General features: G+C 40.2%; 1 protein-coding gene across 7 annotated transcripts in view; it reads right to left on the bottom strand.

Moving 5' to 3' along the window:
* The window catches only part of B3GNTL1 (UDP-GlcNAc:betaGal beta-1,3-N-acetylglucosaminyltransferase like 1), a 135,162-nt gene extending 125,719 nt beyond the window's left edge, over positions 1 to 9,443 (bottom strand). For 3 of the 7 annotated variants that reach the window (XR_010375452.1, XR_010375453.1, XR_010375454.1), the window contains exons 1-3: positions 8,901 to 9,443; positions 4,559 to 4,675; positions 4,331 to 4,430 (exon numbers count right to left, since the gene is read on the bottom strand). Coding sequence is in view for 4 of the 7 variants with exons in the window: in XM_064467147.1 (XP_064323217.1) it covers positions 4,331 to 4,430; positions 4,559 to 4,675; positions 8,901 to 8,966 (283 nt within the window). In the remaining 3 variants the exon portion in view is untranslated. Of the gene's footprint in view, positions 1 to 4,330; positions 4,431 to 4,558; positions 4,676 to 7,775; positions 7,857 to 8,900 lie in introns of those variants that run through there. The other 4 variants (XM_064467150.1, XM_064467149.1, XM_064467147.1 and 1 more) reach the window with 3 other exon arrangements.
* Positions 9,444 to 16,404: the final 6,961 nt, after the last annotated feature.

A 16,404-nucleotide genomic window follows, 5' to 3' on the forward strand; every position in this document is an offset into this window, starting at 1 on the left:
AACATAATTTCCATTTCTTTAAGTCTTACTACAGTCAGGAAGACATTAAAGGAAATATGAAAATCAGTATCAAGTATGCAATTTTTCCATATTTAAAACCAGGTAATTTGTAAATACTTAAATAGATGCCTATTTCAGTCTTCATCTCTGAGTAGTTATCAGTTGTAGTTGCAAGCCCACCACAAAGACATAATAAGTAAGATGTATCTTGAGAACCCAGCAATAAGATGAACTCTACTTACTACTGAAAGGCACCTGCAAGGTAGGAGTGTTTACCTGGGATAGTTTTTGTATGTAGGCAAGGTCTACCTAAGAACATTCTGGCCTTTAAATTCTTCTCCCACGCAGCAGTATAAGAAAAAAAAAAAAATAAAAATCACACTACATCCAGTGTTATTCTGAAAAATGCTATATGAATTTCACTTGGTCAAATGTGTAACATTTAAGCTTATGGAACCAAGTCAGGAAATCCAGCAGAAGATTGCCCTGACATGGAAACCAAATGATGTGAAGATATGCAATACTGTGGGGTTTTTATTCTTTAATGGGAAAACTGGAAACATAAAGCCAGAAAATCTCACCATGAAGTAGAGTAGGATAATATTATTTGAAATTATCCCTAGAGTTCCCGATTTTGCATTTGAAAAAAGCAGACTTCTGTAATTCTCTACTCTTTTTATGTAATACAGGCTTAAGTTTACTCAGGAAACAAATTTAATCAGGCTCAAAGGTTCACTTAGTTTTAAGGCACATACTCCTTGGCGGTTTTGCTGAACTCTCCCAGTACAGACAAAGCCTTATGACTGCATTTCTTACTGCCTCAAAGGAACATTATGTCAACTACCAACAGAACACTACTAATAAAGGCTCTTCCTTATAATTCTGTTATTCTTTTCTTATGTGTTTTCAGTATTTTAATCCTCACCCTAACTTCTCTTCACCATGGATTTCTTGGACTTATCTTGCAGTATATTTACATATCACTTTTTATACACATATGAATACCTAATCTCCCATATACAGTTACTCTCATTCTCCTTCCTACTGGCAGTAAAAAAAGCAGTTGGCAAAGTCAGTAGCTACCACAACAGCAGAGCTGAATCCTGGCATGAGCAGTTTCAGTGGGAAACAACTGATGCAAGTCAGCAGGCCTGGACATGCCAGTCAAGCAAAACCCTAATAGTGTGGAGGTCCTTACTAAAGCAAGAAGTAAGAGAGCAGGATAGAACTAAATTTGCCCAATGTCAGTCAAATCAATACTCTCATACATCACTACCAGCTGTAAAGCAGCCTGTACTTACATTTCAGTGCTGTCATTAGCATACTCCAATTTTTCAACAGACTTCAGCAGAAAATAATGAGGTGCTAAGAACCAGTGATGTAGGAAAAAAAGTGAAGGAGGCTCAAAGGCAACTACAAAATACTCTATGAACTTTCTGAAATATTTTAGATCCCATTTTCAAATAAAAATATTTAATATTTGTTATAAGAAAAAGTTGGAAAATATTTCTTTCTAAGATTAAGGCAGAAACCATCCAGCTTTTCACATACCAGCTATTCTTTTAGAGGAGAGGAAAAAATACACTTATTTTTAAAATTATTAATAAGAAAGATATAACTCCCCATAGAAGAAACTAGATATTAAAAATTGTTTCACCACAATGAATCCTATGCTTGGCATGAGTAAAAAATTTTCTTAATATTACTCTACTGAACAAAATCAAATGTTTGTGCCAGGTCTCTGGGTTTTGCAAGGCCTGCTTACTTGGTGAAAAGAGCCTGTTACCATGGTTACAGCCGTAAAAACTTAAGCCTCAGTGAGATATTAACATTCCTCACTCCTGGAAAGAAAAAGGTTTCCTTTTTTTAGGCAACTGACCCTTTCTTTTTTTCTAGGTTCCCCCCCCTTTCTTTTACATGTTAGAAAAGAATCAGAAATAAATCCTAATCTTGTGTAAATAGTTGAAGATGTGAAGCCTGACTAGTACATTGTTTCTGTACTAAAGCATCTTCTTTTAAAGGAAAGACTCCTTACAGTTGTAACTAGTCCTTAACATAATAAAAGTAAATCACTGAAAGCAAACAAATACGATGGATTTCAAGTAACCTGCACCTAAAATGTAACCATGAAGAAAAGATGTCCTCATTTTAATGGTGACCTAAGAGTGACTTCCACATGAATAAGCTTGGTTTTGTTTTTTTTCAGAGCTACGCATTTCATACTGTTATTTAAAACAATGCTCACAGCTGCATCCCCCACCCCCAATTTATTAAAGATTTGTTCAGGTTTCAGCTATCCCAACACCGACAAATGCATGTTAACACAAAAAAAAGTCTGGCATATCTCTAATGGCACAACACACTCCTTGTAGTTCACAACTTGAACTTCGTTTTAGTTTCAGTTTCCTAATGTGCAAAGGTGAACTGACTTCAGAATTCTAACATAAATTATTGTTAAAACATCACACCTGTGTGTTCTTGCAAACTAAAAACTAGTTTACACACAATTACTCTCTTAGGAACAAGACTTTACACATAGAAAATGTTTTACAAAAATGAAAAATACATGATATAGCAAGATGGTATTAACAAAACATTACTAACCAACTTTCCTAAGTACCATCATTAGCAACCTCTGGTATTATTCTTCGACTTTTTTCCTGAGAAGTCACAATCTACTCACCTTGTAGATCATCAATTACTAAGAGAAATAAGATTTGAAAGGAGACTGATCACCCAAGAGTTGGGGGGGGGGGGAGGAAGAGAAGATAGATAAATTTCCAAGAATACAAGCAATTCTTGACATTGCTCCACTCCAGCTTTATCAGTTGCGCAAAGGAGAAAAATTCCCTCTACAAACCTTGTCTGTCTTTTGTCATCACCAGTTCAATAATGCCAATATTACAAGATGCACTGTGAAAACAGCAACAGTTCAAGCTAGAGATGCTAAAATACTAAAAATATTTATAGTAACAGTTATGCTGTGTTGCTTCAGTGTTGGTAGGTCTGTCAGCTGTTGAAAACACAGCTTTAAAGAAGTCTTTAGTCAGACCTACTCTCTAGTTTTCTTTGTCAAAGGAAATGACAGTAAATAACGCCAGGGGCCTGTACCAAGTTGCAGATGAATTCAGTGCACAAACTCCTATTTATTTGCATGTTTCAACAAGGAGATGAAAATTAAGCCTCTGAAACAGAACTGGGCTTTTTCCTAAGAAGACCATTTTGAGGAGACTGTAATAGCCTAGGTTTCTTTCCAGTTACAAATAGGACATTGGGGGGGAGGGGGGGGGACGGGGGGGGACACAAAACAAAACACCAAACACGAAACTAAGCATATTTTGTCTTACAGTGTTTCCGAAGTGTGTCTTAAGCAAGGTAACTTGAAAGACACAAATTTGGAACCAGTTTTATATCAGTCCCTACCTGTCTACTCATTGTCACAAAATCCAGAATGATAGAAACATTAGTTACACAGCTCCCATACAAAACGTCAGCACACTGCCCTGCTTGCTTTGTTCTGTTGTTCTCCTTCAGAACGCAAACACAGTCTGCCAACTTCAATGCCATTCAACACCTGCTTCTTCTAAGAGCAATATACTTTTATTTCTATTTTACATTTCAGCAAGTTTGTCTGCTAAAAAAACTCTAAACGTAAAACAATCAAAACAAGAAACTGATAGATCTGTTATCTCCTCCAGTGGGTAAAGGTAGTTCATATTAGCAAGTAAATCAATAGGGAGTCACACCGCACACCTGTCTGGTGGCTCACTAAACATATTGGTTTAGCCCCTTGTGTAAATACTTAGGAGTTTAGTGAGAGTTTTTAGCTCACATCAAACCTTTTCTAAAACCTGTGTCTTGATCTTATCATCAAAGGGTATAAAAAAAGTATTCTGCTCTATTCCAGTGTCTATTCTACAATACTGAAAGACATGCATTTACTTTTTAAATCATTATGTAAGAAATTTTTATTTCTTTTTTCTTAAAGGCCACCTCCTGAAGATGAATCAGCTATCAGGAAGCCACAGTAAAATTGTAAGCGTTAACAACATTGTGTATATTACAATTAAACAAAATTCTTTTGCAAAGCAGAGCACAAGTCTTAAGGCAAGTTCTTCTTCCCTGGACATATAAACAAATTCTACAGAGCCAAACCAACAGGGCCCAATTCTAAATTGGAATGAGTTCTTGAATGGAGAGCTCTGGAAAACAATGTGGGTTTTTTCCCATTGCAACGCAAGTGGCTACAAAGACACTTTTCAAATTAAAAACCAGAAGGTGCCTGCGATAACAACCTAACTGTCAAAAAAATCACCATTAATCTACATACCGCCTCGAGGTTGAGAGGAATCATTACTACCAATGACTACGGGAACACCAGCGGCTTCCAATTTGGTCTTCCATTTTTCAATTATTTCAGCTGAACCATCCTAGAGAAAGGATGACACAGACACAGCTATTTTAATTTGCATGGTGAACCAAACACAGGTCAAACCAAAAATTCCTATCAGACAGAGTATTTACTTAAACAGTATTTTAAACAATGTCTGAAACATACCTTACTGGCATCATTAAAAACTGACAGCTCCATGGTTTCTTTAAAATCTTGTTCCCAAACTGACTTCATGCATTCATCCAACCAGCATTCGCTGTTGTGAACAGGTACAATGACAGACTGCAAAAAAAACCCCACAACAAAACAAACAAAACCCCAAATGTATGTCAGTAAGCACTATTTCTTTTTAATTACAGTCTAAGAATATATATTTAAAAGGGGAAGTGCCAGATCCTTTTGAAACTAACTCGCACAAAAAATGGATCTTAAATATATAAAAGTGAAGTTCCTTTGTTTTAATCATAAATATACGATTTGTTTTCTCTATCAAACTTTTTTTTTTTTTAATTTTTGCGTTCTACAAGATGGCTTTTGGTAGATCTCCAAGGAAACAAAGAGACTGCTGAACCAAAAACGCTTACAAAACGTCTGTAACACCACACTAACCTGTTTCTATTTTTCCTATATTTCTTACGAGACACTACTGCAGGCTTCCATTAATATACCTTACTCATCAATTTTTTCTTTATGCTCACTATGTAACTGGAGATGCTCATATATGCAGCCTGTACCCTTGCGCTCTAGCCAAGTTTTTAAAAATGATTCTATCTAAAGCTGCTATTAAGCACAGTAGAAGATGACATATGACATAGTTCTGAAGCCTACCATTTCAAGTGCAGGCTTTTCTGTGATAGCGTCTATTGTTTCAGCCACATACAAAGCATGAAAACTTATCTTTAAAATTAAAATTGGATAGAAACCAGAGACGAGGGATTTCTCTATTTGGTTACTCACTGCTGTTCTAATTACCCTGCAAAGGCCAACAACCCCCCCAAATCCTTTCAGTATTTCAAAAAATAATACATTCCATTCACAGAATGCAAAGCCCAAAGAAATTAGCACAGTAATGCACTGGCGATATTTGTAAAGGCAATCCAAACCCGTACCTGTTAAGATCATTTATAGATGGGGAACTTAAGGCAAAAAGCCTAAGTAACTTGTAAAAAGTCTCATGGGACATTTTAAGAAGTTCCTAGAAACAGAACTTAAACTCCTTATCGTGTGGTGTAACCATAAACGCATAGTTTGAAGAAACAGAGGATTAGTACCTTTTGTGAGCATGTGAGAATCTTAAGAAACAAAATACTAGAAGAATAGTGAAATTGAATTATTCAAGATGTAGTGACATGTGAGTACCAGTACATTATGCGAATATATGCAAATGCATACGTTAGCAGGCAGATTTTGTGGACACTGAGAGGTGTATTTTTGGGTTTTTAGAGTATGATGTATGTATACACAGGTATTACAGAGTATGATGTATGGTATAATGATCAGCAAATAAGAAACTTAACATTTCACAGCAAAATAAAAAAATGTTTGTCTAAAGTAATGAACATCCTGATTTTTGGCAGGGTGCTGTAACAGGCCAAATGGGTATTTAAAAGAAGGAGAAGGAAAGCTATCTAGAATATTAAGCAAAGCAGGTTTTTGGCTTCTGTTTTGGAGAGATAAATAAGTAAAACAAGGAGAAATAAAAAAAATAAAAATGTGAAATCAATTACCAAAGAATTACAACACACAGACAAAAAGAATTATTTCAGAACCGTCTCAGAATAGTACTTTGAGACAAAAAAAAAAAGCTAAAATCTGAAATTCTAAACAATTATATTCAATTTACTCAAGATTTTAATAGCCTTTATGTCTCTATGTCAATTAAAATACAACCCTATACATTCGTACTAATCAAACATATGCATTCAGAAAGAAAAGGGTTCTCCAACTCTTCCAATCGCAATATAAACTAGCTACAGTTTTACCCATCCAGAAAAATAACAATTTTCCAATTTGTTTTCTAAGTAACTCAGTAAAACTCTGACTATGCCACCACAAACTAGCTTGATATTGGCTTGAAAACTGTAAAACTGGAACAACTTTGCTTTTTTCCCAATAATAAACTCCTGTTTTAAGTCAGGATAGCAGTGCAAAACACTAAGATTATGTTTGGACCTCTCTGTTTAGTTTGAACAGAAAGCAAAACCCAGTACTTTAACAACAGCACATGTAGAACAATTCATAAATATCTGATGGCACTAAGGTACTCTGAACTCAGCATAATAACTCATATTAGCATCTCCTAAACACACTACTGTCAGCAAGTTCTACTTCCACAGAGCCACCACAACAACGTTGAGCTAGATGCCTGCCAAAATAAGGTAGAGCTGAACTGCTGATGACACTTCTATGTAAAACCTGAAAAATTAACAAATCCACACAAATAACTGTACACAGCAATATGGTTAAAACATCAGAGTACTGCTAACATCGTATACTAAAGGTTCCTTCAGTTCTAACATTCTTAGTCGGTTTACTGTTTTTCTGTGTTTGTTTTTTTTTAAGCCAAAAAGAAATTAAAAATACCGCAGAGCTAAACTTTCATTGCTCCCTCATTTATTTCTACATTTGTAGCCTGGCTTAAACGTTACCAAGAGCACTCGTCCTTATTTTGCCAAGAGCAGGTCTGCGGGATATCATCCGGAACTGGGCATTCGTAAATTGGCCTTTACCACCGCATGATTTATCAGAATACTTCAGTCCCCTCAGTTGATTTAAATAAAGAAAAGCATGAACCAGGGCACTACTTCACTTACAGGTGCAGATTCAGCATAAAAACCCCCAGCTGGTAATAACCTCGAGAGACCCAGTCTACTACTTCTGTCCCAAAACAAGATCAACCACAGCTGTATCATTGCTGCCAAACCATAACCTCCAGGGACAGAAACACCAACCTTGCTAAGACAATCTCTAAAGGCAGGCATAAGGGAGACCTGGAATACAGTTTCCCCATGTCTGAAGTCTTTTTGCTACACTTTATGTCAACTACGACTTCCTGATCCCAGCACGTTATTATTCTGTTCTCCTTCCAGCAGCCTACGATGTATTTGAAGACTGTTACCATAATAGTGAACTACAGAAATATGCATAATGCTCTTTCAAAGTCATTCTGAATGAGCATAGGGACATAAATTGCAAGCAACTAATATATTTTTGTCATTACAAGGTCAACTGAGTGACAACTGAGTCAGAATGATAATTTCATTAGCGGAACTGATTTATAACAGAATCAAACAAAGGAGCATTTTCACGGCCTATGAGCCAAGTACAACAGTTAAAATACAGAACTATGAATCAGAACTGGATTTGAGCAATGTGACACTACCTGGTGTTCCCTGAACTTCACACATGCTAGAGTAGGGCCTGAAGCGATTTCAGGTATTTTTAGTAATGTGGCTTTGCCATCACTAAACTGAAGACAATGATTCTTGGCTTCACTGCAAAATGAATTTTGATGAATGGCAAAAGTGACAGAATGTGAAACGGTTAACAGGTAGTTCAGTCCACTGTCTTCTACAAATGTATTGCTCAACCAAAAAACCCTCCCTTCTTCCCTCAGCTAGACCACTGGAAAACAATGCATCCATCATAAGATTGGAGAAATGTGAGGTTAAAAAAAATGAGTGACAGAAACTGTGCAACTGAATGTTTTGCATCAAAAAAATGTCTTATTTCTGGCATTACCACTGCCATCCTCTCCTGAGGATACAGGTAACAAATGACTCCAAAAGGAACGTTAATTCCAGTTTCCACACATTTCAGTTCAATTTAACCTCTACCTGCCTCCATATCTAAATGTGGAAAATAAATTACTAAAATAATTTTAACACTGCTGAAGAGCTTACAGAAGTCAGAAACTGTTATTTGTAAATGAAGTTTTCATATGAGTCACTATCCCAAACCATTTAGAAACTCGTGGCTGTTGGCAGAAACACAGTAGTTTTGTCAAATCTTATATATGCGATACTTCGGATAAACCCAGAAAGGTTTTCAGGCCACAAACTTCGACCTCTCTTCAGGATCTCTTCATCGTTTTTACTTGCTCATTGACCTGTATGTTTTCTGCCTTTTAGATGTTTGCCTTGCTACATCGAAATTGCTGCCAAACCACATCAGTTGTACGGGTATACATCTGTGAAAGGAAAACTAATTTGGAAAAAAAAAAACCCTGCCATCGTTACAGGGAGTCACAAATGATAGGAGCATGGTAAAGAAAAATGTAAAACTATCTTTTCGACCTCCCCGTGACCAAGCGTGCGCGGCCCGTCGCTCCGCAAGGCCGACCAGCACAAAACTGCGGCCCAAAGCCCCTCCGGGAAAGCCCCGCCGCTCCCCCGCAGCACCGGCAGGAGCTCCGGGGCCAGCTCCCCGGGCCGCTGGGGACGGACCGACCGACAGACCGACCTCCCGCCGGGCCCCCCGCCCGCGCCTCGGCCCGCCTGACACGTACCACCTGCACGGCCCCGGGGCGGCGGGCCGCGGCGGGGCTCCCGCCGGCCCTCCCCGCCTCCGCCATGGCCGCCTCCGCCCCTCAGGGCGCGGGGAGGGGGTGAGGGGGGCGCTCCTCGGCGGGGTGTCCCGGAGCGCCCCGGAAGAGCCGGGGCTCCCGGCAGGGTCTGTGTGGGGGGGAAGGTGGCTGCCTCACACGTACCGCCGTGCTACCAGCCCCCCCCCCCTCCCTTTTCTCTTCAGGGGACGCCCCCCGGCTGCCCGCCCGCCGCGGCAGCCCCTCAGGCCTCCCGCGCACCGGGGCGAGCCCCCCGCCCCGGCGGGAGGAACGACGATAGATGAGGCGGCTGGAAAGGCCGGAAGCGCCACCGCCGTGTTGCGCGACAGTCTGGGAGGGCGGCGAGCAGCGAGACGCTGAGGGGAAGGCGCGCGGCCGGGCCTTGGCCCGCGGGAGCCTGGCCGCGAACCGCAGGCCGTGTCGCCTGTGCGAGGAGACCGCCTCGGCCGGAGGCTGCCCTGCCTCGGTGTGAAGTTCTCCAACGTTCCTCCTCGCCGCGGGGGCGGGATCACCCCCAGCCTAGCTCGGGCTGCGCTGCTCAGGCTGTGGCAGGGCTGGAGGTCCTGGCTGCGGAGGCACTAATTCATTAAATAAACGGTGCCTGCGGTTTCCCACCTGTTCTCTAATTACATTTTTTACTTGTATCTCTCCAGTCAGCACTTTTGTTGGTCAAGAACGGTGCTACCAGTGCCTTGTTTATTTTTTAATAACCTTTAAAAATGGGAAAGTGTTGGTGGTAATGATATCATCGTTGATCATTTACTTACTGAAACTATGACCGTGCAACCACTTATTCCCTTGAAAGTACTCACAACTAAAAGGAATCGCAAGACCAGGGCCTATACAACAACCTATTCAGAATTTTTTAAATTTCCACAAAGCAATCTTTGTTGAGGAAAATCCTGAGATTATCCCTTGTTTCTCTGAAGAGCCTGTTAAACAGCTAGACAATTCAAGGAGCAAACAGAGCAGAGTTATCTTAAAATGTTTGTTGGCACACAAATCTGAGAACTGAGGAGGTGAGGAAGACAGCCAAGCAGTAATTCAGCCTCGGAATCTATTTCAAATTATCTACACAGCTTCTCTCCATCCAGCCTAAGTTTAATCTCTCTGTGAACAGCACTGCTAAAATATGATCATTTCTTTTTCTGGCAACAAAGGCTGCTAGCACTTTTACATTGCCTGCATGTCTTGCTTTATCTAAGAAAGTGTAGCAAAGTATTGCTTTACTTGCAGCGAACCCAACAAAAGTTCTAGTCAGGGACCGGTGCCTCATTATGCGAAGCAGTCTACAAAATGCAGAGCAAACCCCTTGCTTCCTTCCCCAAAGAAAATAAAGAACCAATCAAAACCACCAGAACTGTTTTCTAAGTTATATTCTGTAGCTGACCACAGAAAGTAATTAAATACAAACGTCTACTTAAAATGTGATTTTCATTTGGGAGCATTTTGGACAGACTTTTAAAGGCCCACAAGCATGCAAAAACTATCTGACTGCCACTGTGAGAGCTGTAACCTGATGGCTTTTGAAAATCTAGCAGGCATTTCTGTGTTCCTGGGCAACTAAATAGTTTCAAAATATAGTCCATTGTTGCAAGCTTATTCCTCTTTAATTGTGGGTCAGAATGGAAAGAGGTCTGCTAACACTGTCATGACAAAATCCTTTAGAAGGAAGCAAAAATGGTTTGGTTCTAGTTGTACTTTCAATTGCTTTAAAGGTTTTTCAGAGTGGTGGGGAGCAGCACACAGAGCACTTAGAGCTAAAAGCATTACAGAATCAAAGACGTGTCTCATACTAGTTTTTAGGTTTAATTTTTATTTCTGATGAAACAACCTCTTAAGGATCATTACTGTGAACTAAAACTTCCAAATTCTGGAGGCTTTAGCTATCGAATAGAAATCTTCATCTTGGTGGAAAGACAGCTAGAAAGTTATTTTGCTTTCTTTACATTCAGCTTTGTCATTTTAAAACCCACACAGTTATGGTATAGACAGCTTAGACCTACTGACTTGTGAGGACAAATCTCAACTGATTTCATTAGGAGGTTAAAAAAAAAAAGATGAAAAAAGGACTGCTTGCGCAGGGCATCACTAGGGTGATCAGCCAAGGAGTCTTGGGTTTAGTTTCTTTTTGAAAAAGTCAAACTGCAACTGAAGGGGTAAAAGAGTATCCTTACAAACAAACCTGTTTGTGTTGTGGAGCAAGTGCACAACTTAATTTAGTTTTATCGGAAAGACAGAATGAGCGAGTATAGAGCTTTCTTCTAACACATTTGTCACTGAATTTACAAGCTACAGCACTGAAGTATTTCCAGAGTACGCCATGTTGAAAGGATCATTCAACAAAGTAGGTAAAATATTCAGCTTAGAGCTGGTTTTGAAACCACTTCTATTCAAAGAATGCTTTGAGCTTCCAGAAATACTCAGATATTTTTGTAAAACACCACAGTTGAGCAGGGATGCAGTATTTCTCATTATAGTGCAATGGGGCAGAATGGGACTTCAGAAGCTCATCTAGTGGTCCTGTCATCCTGACGCAGAATCAGCTTTGTCATTCCTGACAAATACCTACTAGCCTGTTCTCAGAGGCTTTCCTCCAACAATGGAGGCTTCATAATGTCCTCAGACAATTTACTACAGCCCTCACTATCTTTACCCTTAGAAAGATTTCCTTAATATCAAACCCAGATCTTGCTGTGGTTTCAAAGCCCCCTCAAATTCAGCAGGCAAAGATCCTTTCCCCCTAGCCTGTCATCTCCCCAGTTTCAGAGCCTAGGGCAATAGGGCCTAAGCCTATTGCCTAACTTTTCCCTTTTATACAGAAGCTTCTTGCTATCTCTCTCCCTCCACAGGCTAAAACCTTCAGCTCCCAAGGTACAGTCCTCAGTTTAAGTCCTCTGTTAGCAGCAGGAGTTTAAATATTTTCCCTTAGGCAAAAATTATCCTCCTTTCCTCCTGCCTTAGGCCAGATGTGAAAAGTTCTACTCGGCTTTTTTCTTTTTTTTTTTTTTAAATAAGCCATCAGCACCCTATCCTGCATTTTCACAGGCCTAGAAAAGATACCCATTTCATAATCAAACACACTGAGTCAATAGAACCGAGAAGGCCAGTAACCTGCCAAAGATAAGACTAGACTCTCTTATGAAGGACACAGCCCAACATCCCTTAAGCCTGTGCCTCTGCCCTGAGAGGCTCCCTCAGCCCCCTCCTTAAGGGGTCCTCTGATAGCCCTCTCCCGAGTGTTTTTATCCCCTGCAGCTGTGTGCCTCCTCAGCTGCTTTCTTGCTAATGCCTATGTTAACCCTTTCTTTGCCTGATAGGGCTTGCAAACTCCATCCCAAATCCGTTATTCCTTATCCACAGAAAATAAGTCGTTCCTTTCCTCTCCACAGCCACGATCTATGTATTTGCAATTTTTTGTTAAGTTTCCCCCCTATCCCGCTCTCGTTTGGGTGATAAACATCTGATTCATTCAGTCCTTCCTCGCTGGTCCTGCTTTAGACCTCTCTTTATTCTCATCTCTCTTCTGGTTTCTCTCTGGGCACTTTGCATCTCCGCTGGAGAATGAGACCCAGCGCCAGACCTCGTGTTCCTGCTGGGGCTGTACCAGTGCTGGGCAGAGCAGGATTACTTTCCATGTCTCGCAAGCCATACTCCTGTTTGCACAGCTTAGTGCAGTGTTTGCCTTTTTCACAATGGCTTGACACTGTTGACTCCTGATCAGCTTGTGATCTATTATATCCCCTAGATCTTTTTCTGCATGAGGGAAACAGTTTTATTCCAGTCAGCCACATGAGAATAAAATGACTGAAGTAGTGTGAGCGAGATTATCTGCTTTGTGCTTTAATACCAGAATTGTTTACTGGTTTCCAATTAGTTACACGCGTACACCCTGTTAAGGGAGTTGGTTGCACAAGTGTTGCTAATGCCTTCCTTCGGCCTTCAGAGCCCTTATTGCTGGTGGGGACTAGTACCTAAGAGTTATTTGGGCCAATTTCCCTGTGTACTCAAGACTTCAAATGCTTGGCTGCAATTGCAGACCTAATTGTTCTGAAGAAAACATCTTATAATTTAGACATATTGAGCTTGAATAACCTCAGTGAAAAATGCTGTTGCTCTTTAGAGAAGAACTGCTGTGCGATACATTTCTCCCTTTGAAACATTAGCTGTCGTTACAAAGGATGCTGCTGCTGCTTGTTTCTTCTTTTTAAATGAGTCAGTCTGAAAAAGCCAGTGGTCGTTTTAATGTGTTCGCAAATGTCACAAATATTCTGTTAACAGGGGTACTGGACTTAGGTACCTTTGTGGGTAAGCTAGAAAGATCCCATTCATTTCAGTACCCGGCCACACCTCCAAGCATACACTCTTCTTGACCACCACCAGTCATCCCACTCCTGGGGCGCTTTCATTCCACGTCCTCTCACCAGGCTGCTGGGCCACACTGCAACTGGGTGTAGGTTTTCCCTGTTCTGCTTCAGCCATTGTCTCAGCTGCTGGAGTTCAGCCTCTGAAGGGTACCTTTATGTTTAGTGTGTTTTTATGGATTAAGACTGCAGGAGATAAGGCAGTGGCAAGGGAGAGGCACAGTTCTTCCTCAGAACTGAACAAGATCAGGGCAGGTTTTTCTTTGCCTAGGGCTTCAATAATTGAGCAATCTTATGCCGAGTTAGAGTTTTATTTGCAATCTTTTCTGAAAGGAATGCTTCTATATAATGCTGTATTTTAAATATAAAATAAAAGAAACTACTTTTTAGCTGGTGAAATCTGCTGGAGAATACAGCGATAGGCAACTGAGTATGGTCTAACCACCTCGGTTAATAAGGTTTGGTTTTGTTATTAAGTAACCAATCTGAAACCCAGTAAAGTAATGATGGTATTTTCCTTACTTACCCCAAAAGCTTTATAAGTAAGTTATTTAGGGGGAAAAAAAAATCTTATTTACAAAAGATAGCAAGATTCAGATAATGGAAATAGAAGTTAGCCTTGAAATCCCATTTTCCTAATCTTGACAAGTTCCTGTGCACCACAAGTGATAACCCTTGAGAATCAAAGCTTCTACTTGAAGAAGAATAAACCTTTAGAAAGTTCAGGTTAAGTTCTTTGTTTTTCAAAACCATGCCTCTGTTTGATCTTCTTGATGACTGAAGTGTTAAGCACTTAAGAAATAAAGTTATGCTAGGAAGCTGAGGAAAGTAGGTGGAATTGTGTATTTCCCAAAGATTCACTGGTAAATTCATACTGTCCACAGTCAGAATTTTGTTGAACTTCAGTACCTTTGGGAGCTTAAACTTCTTTGTATATACGTACAGGAAGCATCTGACATTTTAAGATGGGAAAGTGCTTGAAGAAATAAATCATACCCCTACAAAGGAATGTATACGTAACAGGAGCTGGGATGTGTATAATATACAGAGATCCACAAGACAATGTATTGGATGCACATCTTTATATGACATACAGAGAGGAAGGGAAATGAGCAACATTTTGAGTTATGAATTAGCCAAAGGTCTCTGAAGAAAAGATTACAAGAATTGTATAGCTCTGGAGAATACAGCAACGTTTACTTAATACATCTTCATTGAAAATAGAATTCAATAGGTTCTTTGAATATTTATGCTACCCTATAGAAGACATCTTATTATATCTTATTGTATCTTATTATATCATTCTTAAAATACTAATTTACTCTGAAAAGTGGGTCTTCAAGTACAGTTTATTGCGACTAATGCCATCTAAATTTTGTTTAATTGTCAAGCAAAGACCGTTTTTCCATTTTCCTGTAAATGCCAAGTCTTCAAACTCACCTTGGGTTATGAAATTCAAAGTTCTTTCAGGTTCATGCACCTCCAGTCAAACAGATTTTACAGCTTCACTTAAGTTAATAATACTGCTGGTAATACAAAGGCTAGTATAGCGAGAAGCTTACTCCCTTACAGCTCTGTTGGCTGTGTGTTGTAAAAGAGTAGCGAAGATGTAATTTTTGACAGAAAGTTGACCAGATGTGAGCAGAACAGAGACAGGAAACTGTCCTCTGTCAATGAAAAGATGTTACTCCATTTTTATGTACTTTCTCTTCTGAATGTAACTGGTCTCGAGGGCAGGAAGGCCTTTGAACAGCCTGACAAATATGCTGCTAAAATGGGGACCGCCAGCTCTATGAGGAAACAAGCCAACAAGCTGTGCAAACGGTATCTGTTTGGTATGGCTTGTTACTATCGTATCCAGTGGTGCCTGTGGCTCCGGGGCTGCAGGAGGGATGGAGTCACGGCCCCCGTGTGAGCTCATCTGTCAAGTCCAGACTCATGATAGCGATGTCCTCACGTTGGGCCACTCAGCCCAACTGGAGGAAGCGTGGGCTGCTGGGGGGAGTGGGAGGTGATGACACCACCAGGCTCTCAGGACTGCACAGCACCGCAGCTTTTCCCTGGCTTCAGGGGAGCTGAGAAGGAGCTGTGGCCCCATGCAGCATCAGGGGCTGCGGGGGCTGCCAGCAGTGGGGCGTGTGAGAGGGAAAGGAAGGTCTGGAGCCCTTTGGACCTGAGCAAATCTGTCTGTATAATAATCCTTTCAAAGGACATTACCAATTCACAATAATTTTGTGTGAATAAACTTACAATTGTGTCAAGTTTGTTTTTTTTCCAGGTAAGGTTATGACATCCTCTGTGGCATAACCGACAGATAGAATTTGGCTATCAAAACTGTTTTAGGAGTAGGTCTATGGAGACTACATTGTTGTGCTAGCAGGATATAAGAGATGACAGTAAATTATTTCATTGTGCAGAGGCTCCCTGGTAACATCATCCTGATGCCATTAGAGCCTGCAATAAACTACCACACACAAAAGACACTGCCTCTCCCTCCCTGTGACAAAATCCTTACTCATCTACTTCTGCTGAATACTCTTATTCTTTCCATAATCAACCCAGCTACTTACTTACTTACTTCTATCTAAACCTTCCCTTCCCAAATAAGGTACTTCTTTTTTTCTACTGCAAGAGAGAGATATTTAATTTCACCATCTGGGAAGCCAAGATCCTCATTTTGACTTCAAGTGAAATAAACTAAAAATAGCATTTTGCTAACATTGCTTCTTGTGCTATGTCCAATATTCTGCCTATTGAAACAGAGTTCAAGGATATATAGGTGTCCAACTCCATTGATAGCATTGGCCTAGAAGCAGATCCTGCAGGTATTTAAATACTGGGGTATCTGAATATGCGTATGAGAAGTTTCATTTTGTTTTAAAACCTCCAACTGTATAAAGTTGTAATTTTTCACTGTTCTCATCTTGGGTTCTCAGCTTATGTATGCACCCAACAACCCGTGTGCCAGTTGCAGTTATTAGGCGTGTAAACTTGAACTTTGACATTTCATACTGTTGCAGAACTTTGGTATGTGCATTCCTTTATCTTCCCACCATCCCTGCAGTTGCTCTTCATTATTGTCA

The sequence above is a fragment of the Phalacrocorax carbo genome, chromosome 16, assembly GCF_963921805.1.
Source record: "Phalacrocorax carbo chromosome 16, bPhaCar2.1, whole genome shotgun sequence".
Taxonomy (NCBI): Eukaryota; Metazoa; Chordata; class Aves; order Suliformes; family Phalacrocoracidae; genus Phalacrocorax; species Phalacrocorax carbo.